The sequence below is a fragment of the Jaculus jaculus genome, chromosome X (genome assembly GCF_020740685.1).
Source record: "Jaculus jaculus isolate mJacJac1 chromosome X, mJacJac1.mat.Y.cur, whole genome shotgun sequence".
Taxonomy (NCBI): Eukaryota; Metazoa; Chordata; class Mammalia; order Rodentia; family Dipodidae; genus Jaculus; species Jaculus jaculus.
This window is the reverse complement of record NC_059125.1, coordinates 3,367,115-3,382,465: the sequence shown is the minus strand read 5'-3', so window position 1 is coordinate 3,382,465 and position 15,351 is coordinate 3,367,115. Positions and strand designations below refer to the sequence as shown.

The following is a 15,351-nucleotide window of genomic DNA, read 5'->3' as shown; positions in this document are numbered from 1 at the left end:
CCCTTTTTACTAGTAAATAGTATTCCGGAATCCAGAGTACTTGATTACTAGATAATATTACCAACTGTTTTAAGGCTAAAATTACTAGCCAGATTTTAAGATCTTGTCCCTCTTCTACACACAAAACACATCATAACAAATGGAAAATGACTTACCAGTAGATTTGAATTGTAACTGAAGGTGATACAATTCTTGAGTCTTCTGTTCTAGAATTAGCCGTAGAAGATTCTGGTATTCTCTTTCTCTTTGAACTAGATGTTCCCAGAGTCTTGGAGGGGGAAAAATACCCATCATTCTGAGATCACCCATGGTTCAAGTCAAACATTAAAGACTGGGGAGGGGGGTATAATTCCAACAGTGAGGCTCGAGAGGGGAAGCACGTGGGCTGTTTCTTCAGAGTTCTATCCATTGGGTTTCCATCTGGGGATCTTTGTGTGTATACTTTTGTAATGGAGCAAATGGTTTGTGCCTTCCTAAAATTCACATGTTGAAGCCCTAACCCCCAAGGTGATAATACTGGGTTGGGACCTTGGGCAATTAGGGTTCTTTCAGATGAGCCTTTCAGATGAGCCCAAGCATTCATTTAGGGAGAGAGAGAATTGGCATTCCAGGGCCTCAGCCACAGTAATCGAACTCCAGATGCTTGCACCACGTAGTGGGCATGTGTGTCTGGCAAGTGAACATGGGTCCTTGGGCTTTGCAGCCAAGCACCTTAACCAGTAAGCCATCTCTCAAGCTTTCTTTTTTTTTGTTGTTGTTGTTTTTTTCATTTTGTGAGGCAAGGCCTCTAGCTCAGGCTGACCTGGAATTCACTACATAGTCTCAAGGTGGCCTCAAACTCACAGTGATCCCCCACTTCTGCCTCCTGAGTGCTGGGATTATAGGAATGCACCACCACACCCTTTGAAATGAGATGCCATGATAGATTGCATGGCCCGTCACCATGTGAGTAGACAGCAGGAGGTGGGCCCTCCCTGGACAGTACACCAGTACCTTGTTCTGGGACTTGGAAGTCTTCAGAACCCTGAGAAATAAATTTCTGATCATAAACCACTTGGTTTTTATGGCCTTTTTGTTAGAGCAGACCAGACTAATGTATCATGAAAGGCTAGAGAGATGGCTTAGTGGTTAAGTTACATGCTTGCCTGCAAAGCCTAAGGACCCAGGTTCAATTCCCCAGGACCCAGGTAAGCCAAATGCACAAGGTGGAGTTCATTTGCAGTGGCTGGAGGCCCTGGTGCATCCATTCTCTCTCTCACAAATAAATATATTTTTAAATGTAGTATGAACCAAACGTGAATTTCCTGTTGATTAGTGGCACTCAGATTGAATGACTATGTGAGTACTTTAGCTAACCTGTAGGGACCACTGCGTCACTACCATCTGGAGACCAAGGAGAGACAGTGCACACCACTGTCGCATGCGAGGAACAATGCTAACTGCCACTTGAGTACTCTACACAGCATCCAGGGCTAAGGCCAATTTTAGAGCTTAGGTAGCAGAGACCCTGAGGAGTTAAATAATTCATGCTGAGTCACACAGACTGGGTGCATCCCACCCATTAGGGCAGTCTCCTGCACCCAGACTTGTTCATGGTGTTTTTGGGACAAGAAAAGTAGGTATTGGCCCAACCAAGCCTCCAGCTTCTGTGTCCGTCTGCCCCCCCTCCCCCAATGCTAGCTCAGTTAATACATGTGAGCGAAAAGGGTTGGCACTGAAGAAACATGGCTAACCTTTTGTTTGCTCATGTGTGCTGGTGAACAAGCAAATATAGAACTAAGCTTTTAACTACTGATATCACTAACATTGGTAGAAATGACATCAGTAATACATAAATGAGAACTGTAGTCCCAAGTGGCAAAATGGGGTGGGGAGACGAGAAATTACTGGTACTCAACAAGTTTACCCTGACTTCATCTTTTTCTCAAGAAGTCTTCACCAAAGGGAAGGAAAGTTCTAGTTCATCTGTGCTTGGTTATCAGAAAGGGTTCTCAGGCCTGCTCGTATCAGATCATGAGGACAGGTATGCTACATATGTATTAGCCACTCACATTAACTTACTGCTAACCAATTCCTAGGTCTACTGAGTCTACAAAATAATGGCTGAATGATGGAGAGTTTTGTCTTCGAGTCCATTGAATTAGATGATTCCAAATCTTACTGGAAGTTGTTTTACTACCCATATTCATTTGTGTCTTTTTTTTTTTTTTAATTCAAAGTCTTGGGGCTGGAGAGATGGGTCAGCAGTTAAGGCACTTGCTTTCCAAGCTTAAGGACCTGCATTCCATTCCCCAGTACCCACATAAAGCCATATGCACAAAGTGGGGCATGCATCTAGAGTCCATTTGCAGAGTGGCTGGAGGCCTGGCTGTGCTCACTCTAGCTCTGATACTGCTCTCTGCTTGCAAATAAATAACCAAATATATGTTTAAAATTCAAAGTTTTACCATCACTACCACTAAATTAAAATTCTAGTCTTTAATCATACCTAAAGGCATTCCTCCCCCCCCCCCCAAATAATTGCTGCTCCTACAACACATAACCTGTGACTCCATGGGGAATACCTGCAACCCCACTGAGGGGCATCCCCAACAGAATGGGGGCAGGGATGAGGGAAAAGAGGCTACCAACACATGATCTATCCATATGAAATATATTGTTAATAAAAAGTGTGCATTAGAGAGAAAAATTCCACCCATAAAAATGAACAGACCTGCCTCAGATGAAACTTCAGAGATCCCTGCAAGTGCATACAACTTTTCATTCAAAATATCTAGTAACTTATCTCGCCATTAAAACAGCATTGCCACTAACCAGAAAGCAACAATGCATCATTTAGAGCAAGTACCAACTAGTAGTGGTTGTGGACCTGAAAACGCTCATGGATATGTGATTTCCAGTCTAAGGAGGAATTGTTTTTCTCATCTCACACACGTTTGCTGAACAGACCAGGCCAGCATAGTCAAGAACGGGATGGCAGTGCCAGTGTCGCCCCATCGGAAAGACAGTTCACCACCACCTGCCTAGGGATTATAATTGACCCCAAAGACCTGAGAGGGCAAGGTTATGGCATATACCACCACCACAGCATGCTAGTGGCCCCTAAACATGTTTCTGTAGAAGAAAAGGCTGTAGCTGTCCACTGCTGGGCCACATGCCAGGCTAGGAACCTCAACCTGCTGAAGGCAAAGCTGAGATATCACTGCCCTTTGTATAGCAGGTTTCTGTGGTATTAAAGGCAGCAGGCAGGCCTCTACTCCCTCTGAGACTGCAAAACACCCTTGCTTAGTTAGATCACTGACAGTAGAAATAGTTTTGGGGTTTGTTTTTACCTGAGGCCTTGAACAACCACCAACCTGGTCTTGGTTCAGGTTACTGTCCGACACCTGCTGTAGGTGATCTGGATGGTAGGAAAGGCCCTCACCTGGTGTTCTCCTGCCTCAGCTTGTTCAGCTGGAGGCTCAGATGCTGCTGGTAGGGCTGGGCCTCCTGGGTAGCCACTGAACCAGATCTGCTCCCTCTGGGTGTCATCTGTACCTCTCTGCCCGGTGGGTCTGCTAGGGCGTAGCCCCCTTCCACTCCTATGTCCCCTTCAGTCTCGGAGGCAGGCTCAAAGTGGGCTTGGAGCTCTTTGAAAAGAGACCAACATATCAAAATAGCCTTTCAGCAAGACCCAGGTCTGGTAATGTATTTGAGCAAATTATAATTCTCCATGGGGGGATACTGACTAAAAAAAGGAGAAAATAGGATTTAGTTCTCTGTAGCGTCAAGATGATAACTCCTAGTTCACACACGAAAACCCTGCGAGTTTAGAATGTGAAGGCATTATTATTTATATTATATATTATTAAGAAGGATGGCTTTGCTCTGCTTGGTGCCTGCTCCAAGCAGCACTGAGAGGAGGTGGAGGTGACCGGCAAGGGCCCAGTGTAAAGGAAGGAAGGAGCAGTGGCAACAGTATCATTCTGAAGTCTCCCTTCATCAGAAAAAGTAGCTCAGGTGGAGAAGCAACTTTAGTGGTAAGTGGCTCTTAATGTTTCAAAAAGGAAGTCTAACCCCACAGATTTAGGGCTGAGGGTGTAACTCAGAACTTGCACTTAGCATGCACAAGGCCCTGGCCTTGTTCCCAGTGTACAGATATGAGCATGTGCGCCTTCCCCCAGCATTTCTATAGCTGCCACGGTGTGCTGCTAAGAGAGGAAAGAGCCATTTCACTATCTGGTAAGCATGTTGAAGTGGGTCCATGAGTACTGGAGGACCCCTGCCTTTGAGTGTTGACTCCCTGTTAAGATGAGACGCATAATCTGTACAATCACCTTCATTCCGCCCCGGGGGTACGTAAATAGGGTACCACGAAATGTTATTACAGACTCTTAGCCCCAGAAGGATCTAGGACAATATTCACTTATTGCAGGGAAGTATAAAGACAAGCAAAAAGAGAAAGAAACAATTGTTGGATGTCAAGGGTATTTCTGGCCTTTTTCATAGCCTGAAGATGACCTTGACTGCAACGAGGTCACCTACCTGGGATGAGAATGGTGACCGCGGCCTGCACCGCTCTGCGGATGATGTTGTCCATCGCAAACATCCAGTGGGGCCTGATTAAGTGGGTTCTCAAAATTTTATTTACCTGAAAATCACAAAAGTCCACACTTCTGTTCAGATGCACTTTTCAGAAATAAAAGTTCTTACTAATTCTAATTTGCTTCTGCTCTGAGACGAAGTATTAGCCATGCTGCCTTGGATTTCTGCCTAACATACTTCTGAACAAGTCTTACTCTAGGCTGGACATAAGTCACGCACTGTAGGGGAGGAGTACAGCAATGAGACCAACCTCCCGGGGCTCTTGCTTGTTCATTCAGCAAGCATTTACCAAGTATCCACGGAATGATGGCTGTACTGGTGGCTTGTGATCCAAATGAACCAGACCCGGTCTGAGGTTTGAAAGAATACTTTCCTGGCAGCTGCTATGCCCCATATCCTAGATTCAAGGTCTTTGTGGCTGAATGCAATTGGCTCATTCATCCAGTGATATTTTCTGTACCTACATGTTCACTGTTTAGAAGGAGCTGCTGACATGCAGGATTATTTAAGCATGTAAGAAAGCAGAGCCACAGAAGAAAATGGTGAGTGAACTCTGGTCTAGCATGTTCTCTAGGGTCAGATAGAGCACTTACAGCATCCTGGAATCCAAACAGAACAAGGTGAATCTGATTGATGGAAGAGCTGTCAAAGTCCAGGTCCACCTTTAGCTTTGATATTGTGGCTGCCATCACCTTATGCTCTGGGGAACGGATGAAGTCTCTCAGGATTCCAATTATTTGCTTGATGTGGCCAGCTGAGAGAAGTAACTCTTCTGAACTCTAAAAATCACACATAAATCACGTTCATTGAATCATTGGAGGATATAAAATTCAAAATGTTTTGTGGGAAACTAGACTGTCTAGTTGCTAATAGAATTGTGGGGGCTCCCAGGGGGGAATGGATCTCTTCCTGAATTCCCTCCATCTTTTTCCTGTCAGTCTTTCCGGTTCCTTCTTGTCAAGAGGGCAAGCACTCCCTCAGCACTGACAGCTGCACTGAGAATGGTTCTGCCTTCTTGAGTCCTTATCAGAGGGCCTTGTAAGAAGGCCTCCCCTGAAGAGAGCTTGCCATCCAAACTAAGAGAAGGTGATCGGATTGCTGTCACCGTTATCTAGTTAAAGTTCACACATCTTCCTCCATGACCATTCTCCTTCAATTGGCTGTGCTCTCAGGGCGGCTCTAGAACATCTTACAAGGTAAAGCCAAGGCCACAAACTGGAAGCCCTTTGGCCTCCAAGACGCTCAGCTTTTAGCCACTAGGCGGCAGCACCACCCCAAGAATGCCTGGAAGCACCGCAGTGTTCTGCAAATTCACCTTTCAGAGTGTTCCTTTGTATTTTCTTTTGTTGAGGGAGGATGTTGGTTAATATTTATACTAATCATCACTATAAATATGCAAATGTTCCAAGGCATTTTCCTAACCCCGCTGTCCCTGGGGGAGACCTGGCCTGGGCAAGGGGCAGGATTAGCAGGCGCATGTACCTTCACCACACATTCCTCCAAGTTGGAAACAACCTGGTTCTGCTCTTCCCACAGGATTTTGTACAGGATGGCCCTGCGCTCGCTATCCTTACGCAGCAGGAAGAGACCCGGGTCCCTGTCCTCTGGGGAACAGGCTGAACTCCGGTCTTCCAAGGCTGAGCTCTCATCAGGAACACTGAGGACAAACACATGTGACAATCCGTGTGTCTGGGAAGCACAACGTTCTGCAGTGGGGGAGGGGCCCTGCAGTGCACAGGCTCTGAAAGAGGAGCCTGCAGCGTCCCTCTACCCGCTGCCCCCCCCCACACACACACACAGCCCCAGCATTGGTGGAGAGCAAACAGAGGGAGCGGGCAAATCAAAGAGGGTGGGGGAAGGAGAAAGTAGAGAAAGCCAGGAAAAAAAAGAGGGAGCGCGTGAGGGGAGGAAGAGAGCAGCTATAAGCTGAGAAGGGAGAAAGTGGAAAAGGAGAAGGGTGGGGAGGGAGGAAGAGGGAAGAGAGGAAAGAAGGGAAGATGACTTGAAGGAAGTGTGCTCCTGGTCACTCTGCCAAAAGAAAGCAGAAGTTCTTCCTGAACACCTGACTGTGACCCGGCAAGTATTCCGCCTCTGAGGAGCACTGGCACTCCCCCCTCCCTCCCTGGCCCACAGCAGAAGAATGAGGGGCACCAGCAGTACCTGAGCAGCTGTCCGAGCTGATGCTTGGGCATCTGGGCCTTCTCAAAGAGTGCGTCGGGCTGGGCATCCGAGTCTGGGGAGATGGAGCCATGCTCACTACTGCTGCTGCCCACGAGCTCCCCTGGGGAGGGGAGGGCCAGGGTACCAGCGGCAGCCCGGACACCCTCTGGAGGGACATCCAGAAATTGGGGAAGCTCAGAGAGGGTCCAGGGATCCGTCGAAGTCTGTACTGCTCTAATATAGTAGTACAAACACTGGCATAGGATCCCAGTGAAAACGCTGGCTGGGATGGAGTCTGCACGGAACACTGGCAAAGGGCAACTAGGGTCACTCTGTAGCAAGTTGGCAAGGCACACTACCATGCTTTCCATAGCTCATTGATAGGACTTACTGTGCTAGAAACTGTTACTGGGCTACCACAGGCCAACTTGCCTAAGATGCCCTTTAGTCAAGGTTAGGATTAGCACACCATGACAGGCCAGGCTCTGCATTCAGGGAAGACAAAACCCAAGCCAGGAGACTGCTTGCCTTCCTCTTCAAACTTCCCAAAGGAGGTGACCCTAGTAGGGGAGGGGCAGCAGAGTAACCTGTAAGCACCCTGTGCCTCTGTCAGGAGAGGAGGGACGTTTATTGGCTGGGTTCTGATTCCCTCCAAACCTATGGCCTCATTCCTACCACTCTTCACAAATGGCCCCGGCACAGGAAGCTCGGTGCTCTGGGAAGCTGGTACTCTGAGCAACACAGAAGCCGGGCCCAGGGCACCCCCTCCCCTAGCTGTCCAGGTAGGCCTCACCTGAGGACTTGAAAGCAATTCGGTTCTTCTTGCCTTTGTTCACCTGCCTTAAGAACCCCTCTCTGAGGAGGTCAGCAGCAGTGACCCGCTTGTGAGGGTCAGGTTCAAAACAGGATAAGATGAAGGCTCTGGCTTCAGGCGAAAGGGCTTCTGGAATCTCAGGGTGGATCTTAAACATCCCCACCTGTGTTGATGGGAGAGGCAAGTCATTTGTCCATCAGTCAGTCAGTCATGGGTTAAGTCAGGTGCATGTGCTGTCAATAGGAAGCTCCAACACCTGCCTTTCATGAGGGGCAGAAGCCCAGGCTGTGCCAGTGCCCCTTTGCTATGTGATCCACAAGCGGAGTCCATTTTCCCTTCTCTGGGGTTTTGGCTAGGATTTGTGACTGCTTTGACCAAGATATTGTTGGACCAGTGATATAGTGAGGCTTTCAGAGCCTAGGCCTTAGGAGGCCTGGGAGACCCTGGTCATGCTGTCTTGAAGCCTGGAGACACTTGGCCCTCTCCACTGTATGCTCAGCCAAGCAGAAGGGCCCTGACAGATGGTCCTGCCTCAGTCAAGTCACCTGCTGGACGTTGTGGTAGTTGGAATGGTATAGTGTAAATGCCCCATAGACTCAGGTGTTTTATTAAGGTTAAGCTTCCTGCTTAAGTCTCCAGCAGCCTGCTGGAAGGTGTGTCACTGGGCGGGGGAGGGAATATGATTCCAGGTCAAGAGTGTGTGCAGAGAGCAGTTTGAGCCCAGGTTTGTATCGGCTGGTGCTGGCACTGGCTTCCTATAGTTGCTTCTGTGCTTGGACCTATGGTTTCTTCCACCACTGACGGCAGCCTCCCGTGGGCTTTGAAGCTGAAATATCCCCTTCCTCCATAAACTGCGTCTGGTCGGATCTCCATCCGAGCAATGTGGAGCTTACTATATGTAACAGATGCACTGCACAAGTACACCAGGCTGGAGCACTAAAGGGATGACAGTGACTCAGAATGATGAGGAATCCTCTAGAGCATGGAAGTGATCTGTTACATGGCAAGAGAAGATCAAGAAGCCTGTGGGCCTCAGCTCGGGGGAAGTTAAGTCTCCAACTGAGGATTTGCAAGGGCAGCTGCAAAATGTTCCTGGACAAAAAGTCTCCAACAGACGCCGCACACCCCTCCCAATCACCATGAACCTAGAACCCAGATCTCAGCCTCCAGCTTTAAGCCACAAGCAGACGTGATTTGAGGCTACCTCACAGAAAAGCACCTCAACATCCACAGTAACCCCAGACCCTTCCCCATGGGAGTATAGTGGCCAAAGGAGGGATGCCGCTTTCTCTTTCCAGAACAGAGTTGCTTCCGCTCCACTTCTGGCCAGCTAATCACTGTCCTGCTCAAGATTCCCTGTCCCTGTGACCTGTAGGGGAGCAAGATCAAGTAGCCATCTCATTGTGGGAATGTTTTCATGAAAAAAAAACTTGCATAATCTTGCAAAATTGTTCTCAGTAGGGACAGCTCTCTAGCTGTTCTAGGGGTTGTCTAAAATTCATGGCTTTAATAGGTCTTCCATGGCTGAGGGAATATTGTGGAAGAGAGGGTGAAAAGATTTTAAAAGCTACAGTGTGGGTAGAAATACCCTGAGGCCAGGGCCCCCTGATACTCCACAGGGACTGAGGCCTTCATGACCCCACAATAAATACCATAACCCCACTGAGGAGCGCCCCATGGTAACGGGAGCAGTGGCAAGGGAATAAAAGTATAACCTGTTATGTATACAAGAAGTTTTAAAATTCATGACTTTTCCTGGGTCTTTTCCAAGTCAATCTGGCAATCTTGGTGTGGAAGTCATTCTGGCTTCTGGAGCTCTGCTCGTTGTCAGATACGCAGCTGTCCTGGGGGCTGGTTCAGCCTCCTTGGCTCCCCTGTTTGAGCTCTGGGGCTACTGAACTTTCCAATTTTACCTTTCACAGGTCCTTGATCATTTCCAGGACACTGCTCCTCATGGCCAGGATAGATGGACAGCTTAAGAGTTATCATTCCGTTATTGCTTGGGGGGGTGTATACACGTGTGTGTATAGTTGTGCACTCCCTATCAAGGTGTGTGAAGGCCATAGGAGAGGGTCAGACATTCTCTATTGTTGTTCTGCCTCATTTCCTTGAGACAGTCTCTCTCACTGAGCCTACACGTACTCATTTTTTGGTTAGACTGGCTGAACAGTGAGCCCCAGGGCTTCTCTATCTCTGCCTCCCCTCAGGACTGGGGTTACAGGCATGTGTGGCCATACCCAGTCTTTTGCCAAGTGCTGGGGATCAAACTCAAGTCCTCCTGTTAGTGGGGCAAGCATGCTTACTCACTGAGCCATCTCCCTAACTTCAACCTAAGGTGTTCTGAGAGCACTGCCTGCTAGCCAGAACCCATTTCACCAGGATCTGAAACACAGCGCACATTAGTTGCAGCACCCCTCACCTGAGGAGTCAGGCAGAGATGCTGATAACGCCCATCAGCACTAGGTTGCACAAAGAATCAAAGATTCAAGAATGAATTGAAAGTGCAAAGAGACGGTTTCCTTCCTGGTTCTCAGAAAGCAAACTGCAAAAGTATGTAGTATGGCACCTTGCAAGTGCATCGGCTGAGGCGGGGTCTCACAGGGCCCAGGCTGGTCCTGAACTCCTGATTATTTCACCTCTACTTCTCAGTGCTGGGATTGTAGGCATATAGCAGACTCGGGGACGTCACTCCCACGGGAAGGTTGCTGTGACTCTGAAGCTCCTTTACCAGTCTGATAGGGCTGCCAAAACAAAGTACCAAAAACTGGGCAGCTCACACAACAGAAATGGATTCTCGCACAGTTCTGGAAGTCAAAAATCTGAGGTTTGTGAGGACCAGACTCCCACTGACATGGGTAGGGAACCTCTTCTTGCTTTTTTTCTGTGTTTCTGGTTTGCAGGCCATCTCTGTGTTGCTGGTCATGTAGATGAGTCCAACTCCTGCTTTTACTTGGCATCTCCCTGGGTTTCTTGACATAGTCCTCTGGGTCCAAGTGATTTTTTTTTTTTTCTGGGACAAGGGCTTATGAAGTGACCAAGATTGGCCTCGAATGTGTGATCATGTTACCTCAGCCTCCCACGCACTACAATCTGTGTATCCAGATATCCCTGTCATGCTACATGAGGGCCCACTCTACTAATGCCATTTTAACTTAGTTATTTCTGTGAAGACCCTGTTTACAATTCAAGTCACCTTGTGAATGACTGGTAGATAAAGCTTCCACACAGCACTATGGGTGACACAAACCCATACTAGTTCCCTTTGAGTAAGAACAATCCGCTTTCTTTTACACACTGCACAAAACTTCCTTAAATGTTTTCTAAAGGATTGTGGGGTCTCCAAAATAAACAGGCGGTATTATTTAACTTTTTGTTGACAATAAAAATTGACTTAATATGCCACCCTCCGAAGTCAATACACTTACAAAACATTGTGACTAATTAGCTAGGTGCAAACAAGAGGTAGGGAGACGAATAGGGTAATCACTTGTGCCCTATGGATGAGTTACGAAAGTCAGCTAGATTTCCTGAGCTTCACAGGAAACCAGCAAAACAGAAAGCAGACAACATGGCCCTCCGATGGGCCCCATGGTTTTCTCAGCACCAGCTGCTCTATATTCCAAGGCCTGTAATGAAAGCTGCAGGTATTTTTCAGTGATCTCCAATGTGCTCATCATAGTCACTGATGTGCTGAAGGTCATTACCATCTTCCAGCTCTTGTATTCAGGGTTCTTTCAGGGATCGAGGCACCAAAAGACTTACAGACTTGAGATGTTGGCCCAGGAGCTGCCTGGACAGCTGATGGGGGAATGAGTAAGCTGTGAAAACCTTCTGCAGGGGCTCAGCCAAGGCACCCAGAACACAGAACACGCACAGCCTGTTGGACATGCTGCACTGACATCAGTGACAGAATCCTGCCCTTCCCACCTGGGAGTTCTGCCCGAACATCTAAACCACCTAAATGACCAAACATATCTTACCTTGAACATTGCTGCTTGTGGCTCACCGAGCTCATGGAACGGAGGCCTGCTTGTGGCCATCTCAATGATGGTGCAGCCCAGAGACCAGATATCAGCTGGAGCACCATATCCGCGAGGTCCTTGGTCAATAATTTCAGGTGCCATGTACTGTAGAGTGCCTATATGGAAAGCAAATGATCAAAGCTGCGGGCGCCGTGTTGCTAAATGTACCATTATTACATAAATGTGTGGGTTTAAGTGTCTCATTAGTGGTAGAGCCTTGTCCTGTGCATAAATCATATGGTTGCATTATTTTTGACTACACACATGTAATATGTCTTATTTGTTTGTTTGTTTGTTTGTTTTTGGTTTTCTGAGGTAGGGTCTCACTCTGGCCCAGGCTGACCTGGAATTTACTATGTAGTCTCAGGGTGGCCTCGATCCCACAGTGATCCTCCTACCTCTCCTCCCGAGTGCTGGCATTAAAGGTGTGTGCCACCATGCCCGGCTATACTGTCTTCTTTTACCAGTCACATTGAGAGAGGATTAATTAGCTCCTCAAAGGATAACTGAGCCCAATTCAATTCAATAAGCATGATTCAGTACACACCAAATATAAAGAAATTGGAATGTGAGAAACAGCCTGATCACAAGGAGCTGCCTGGTGGAGGAGACAGGCAAAACAGTGCTGGTGGCGGCAGCAGTGATGGGAAAATGAGACGCTGTAACAGAGGTTCCCATAGAGGGCTACATAAGTGTGGGTGAGAATGCTTGATTCTGCTAGATCTGAATCAGAGAAATTATATCTGTCATTTTGGTCTCTAGAAAGCAAATTCCAAGGAAAGATCAGATCTATATGAGTGTCATTGGGGGGAAGCTCTTGAAGGGTCTAATCCCTGGGAGAAAGGTATGGCAAAGAATTGGGTATGAGGTTTTCAGATGGGCACTGCTATAACAGGGCTACCAGGCCAAAAAGTGCCTATTGGAGTAATCAATCCCACACTGGTCTAGTACCTTTGTCAGGATCAGTCATTAGCAGGAAGCATCCTGGGTGAAGCATGACCTTACTAGAAACATGATCCAAAGGGGCAGCAGCTGACGATGCCAGTGAAGTAGGTTTCTGCTGTGAAGATCAAAGTGGACAGAAGGATGGGAGGCCATGGAGCCTGCGCAAAGCACACGAGTGTCAAGGGTAGAGTCCTGGGAATAGCAAGTGATGCCTGACCTTGGGCAGGGAGAAGACGAGTGGCAAAGGCCCAGCCCCAAAGGCAAGCTGTGTATTCCGAAGGCTCTGTATTTGGACTTTGTCCTATGGGTCACAAGTCGCCAGAGGTTGCCATAGGGAAGACAGGAAACAGATATGGCAGCAGGAAGGTAAAGGGATTATTGAAGGAAAAGATGTGAAGGGGCACAAAGGTCAATAATGTTTGGGAGCACAACCTTTGATTTTCCTTGGTATTACTAAGAGGAAGGTAGAAAGGGGAAATGAAGATACATCAGTTGTCAAGGAGGTTTAGAATAAAACACACACACACACACACACACACACACACATCAAATTCAAAGACAACCTTAGCCAAGGCATGAACAGAAATACTAACGTCCAAAGAAATGAAAGGGTATGTTTAGGATCATAACAACCAAAGCAGACTTTCTGAGTTTTCATCAATGAAAACAAAGGCTCACCAATTTCAGAAAGTTTGAAAAAGTTACTAATACATCCTTCTCTTGAAGATAAAATGTGTTATTAGCATTTTGCCTTCCTATAAATTTCAAATTTATTTACTTGGTCTCACTCTGTAGTTCAGGCTGACCTTGAATTTGCCTCAGCCTCCTCAGTACTAGGATTACAGGCATGAGGCATCATGCCGGTTTTTTTTTTTTTTTTTTTTTTAAGTGTATTGCTGTATTGCTTAGGCTGACCTGGAACTCACTGTGTAGTCAGACTGGCCTTGAATTCATAGTGATCCTCCTGCCTCAGTCTCCCGAGTATTGGAATTATAGGTGTACATATGGGTGTACATCACTATACCCAGCTTCCTATGAACATTTTAAAGAGTATAGAAAGGTTTGTACCAGTAGAATGTTCTATGAAAATGTTGTATTCTGTATAGTCCAACAGGGTAGTCATTAGCCATATATTACTTGTTGAAATATGGCTTGTGAGAAGAAACATAAATGCATTTTAAATTATTTAAATTTCATTCCAACTCATTTAAAGTTAAATATTAAATCATGTTGGATTAGTCAACACAACTAATCAAGGGAATATAAATGAAGGCTTTGCTTTCCAGAGATGGAAACATAGAGTGAGAAGGGGTGGTCAAGGTTGGGCAAGATGGAGGAAAAGATCTGATATTTGTACTATCTACTAAACTATCATCTTTCAGCTTTTTGTGATGCTGTGTCTGGGACCCCCCCCCCATTTCTATTCTGCCTGCAACTCCCTCCTAGGCTCTGCAGCTAGGCGACATTAGAGGGACCCTAGGAGGACTAAAGGTCTTGTTCTTCCCTGTGTTTTCACTGTTCTTGTGAGCAAACTTTGCTCTGGACCTTTAGTTGGCTCCAGTCTCCAGATTTTTGTCACTCTATACTCCCAGAACCAGGTTCATCTTGTCCCTCAGAGCTACTTGCTCCAGACTGGTGACACTCTTTCCTCAAGAGTTCTGACCCTATACCCTATCACTGTCAAATACCACCTCCACTCCAAAAGCCCTTGCTTCCTAATATCTAAAAACATTCTTTCTGCTTTTTTAACTTCGCTACTCAAAAATGTGTAAACAACTAGAGTGATTTATGCTTTTCTGCCTGGCCCCCAGCTAACACACTGTTAAAAGTTTTAAAAAGTGTAAAATTTTTATTTGTATATAGCTATTGTCTACAGTGATGGGTTTCATAAAGATATTTTCATACAAGTATATTATGTACTTTGACCATATTCAGTCCCTATCTTCCCCTTTCTCCCCCTCCTGATATTTTCATTCATTCCCCAACTCTTGCTTCTAGTTTCATGCTAAATGCCGGTGTGATTTTATGTATTTATGTAAGATCTAACTAGGAGTCACAAGTTAGAGCAAACATGTGATTTTGTCTGTCTGTTATTTCACTTAATATAATGATCTCTAAAGGCATCCGTTTTCCTGCAACTGATGTAATTTCATTCTTCTTTATGTACAAATGTTTGTTCTTAAAAGAGGATGAGCATAAATTTACATTACGCAGTAGTAGAAAGTAGTACTGAGCCAAATAGCAATGGATAGTTGACCCTGGTCAAATCACTTCCTACCTTGTGAGGACTGTTTCACTATTCAAGACTATTTATTTAGTCTATTTAATGCTAAATTTGGAAGTTTTCTTTCTATGTGACCATCATTCTTTCTAAAGGCAAGGAATCCATAAGTATATGCATATTATTTATTTCTGTGTAATAAATTACTTCTAAAACATACCAGCTTAAAACAATGTATTGGTTTTTGATGTTTCATTTTTTTTGTCTTATCAAAACAGAAGACTACTTAGAAAAAGGAGGGTGCTCAGTGGAATTGGAGTATGGGGGGGCAAAAGAGGTTAACAGAACAGGAAAATGGTCAAATGGCAGTATATTTATGTATTAAAATTCTTAGTAAGATATTTTAAAAATGTATTGGTGCTGAGGGCATAGCATAATTGCAATGTGCTAGACTAGCATGTACCAGGCCCTGGGTTTCATCTCTAGCACTGCCAAAATAATCATTATAATCTCATACAATGTTAAGGGTGGAAACTGAGGAATGGCTAGCAAGGTGAGCCTGGCTAAGTCTCCAGTGAGGCTATAGTCAAGATGTGGGCTGGGGT

The 15,351-nt window shown here is 46.1% G+C and overlaps 1 protein-coding gene across 1 annotated transcript in view; it reads right to left on the bottom strand.

Annotated features, from left to right (window-relative positions):
- The window catches only part of Map3k15 (mitogen-activated protein kinase kinase kinase 15), a 147,754-nt gene that overhangs the window by 2,053 nt on the left and 130,350 nt on the right, over positions 1-15,351 (bottom strand). The window contains exons 20-28 of the mRNA XM_045140440.1: positions 11,539-11,696; positions 7,538-7,721; positions 6,745-6,910; positions 6,067-6,241; positions 5,178-5,363; positions 4,525-4,630; positions 3,538-3,629; positions 3,425-3,486; positions 156-268 (exon numbers count right to left, since the gene is read on the bottom strand). Coding sequence (XP_044996375.1) covers positions 156-268; positions 3,425-3,486; positions 3,538-3,629; positions 4,525-4,630; positions 5,178-5,363; positions 6,067-6,241; positions 6,745-6,910; positions 7,538-7,721; positions 11,539-11,696 — 1,242 coding nt within the window. The remainder of the gene's footprint in view (positions 1-155; positions 269-3,424; positions 3,487-3,537; positions 3,630-4,524; positions 4,631-5,177; positions 5,364-6,066; positions 6,242-6,744; positions 6,911-7,537; positions 7,722-11,538; positions 11,697-15,351) is intronic.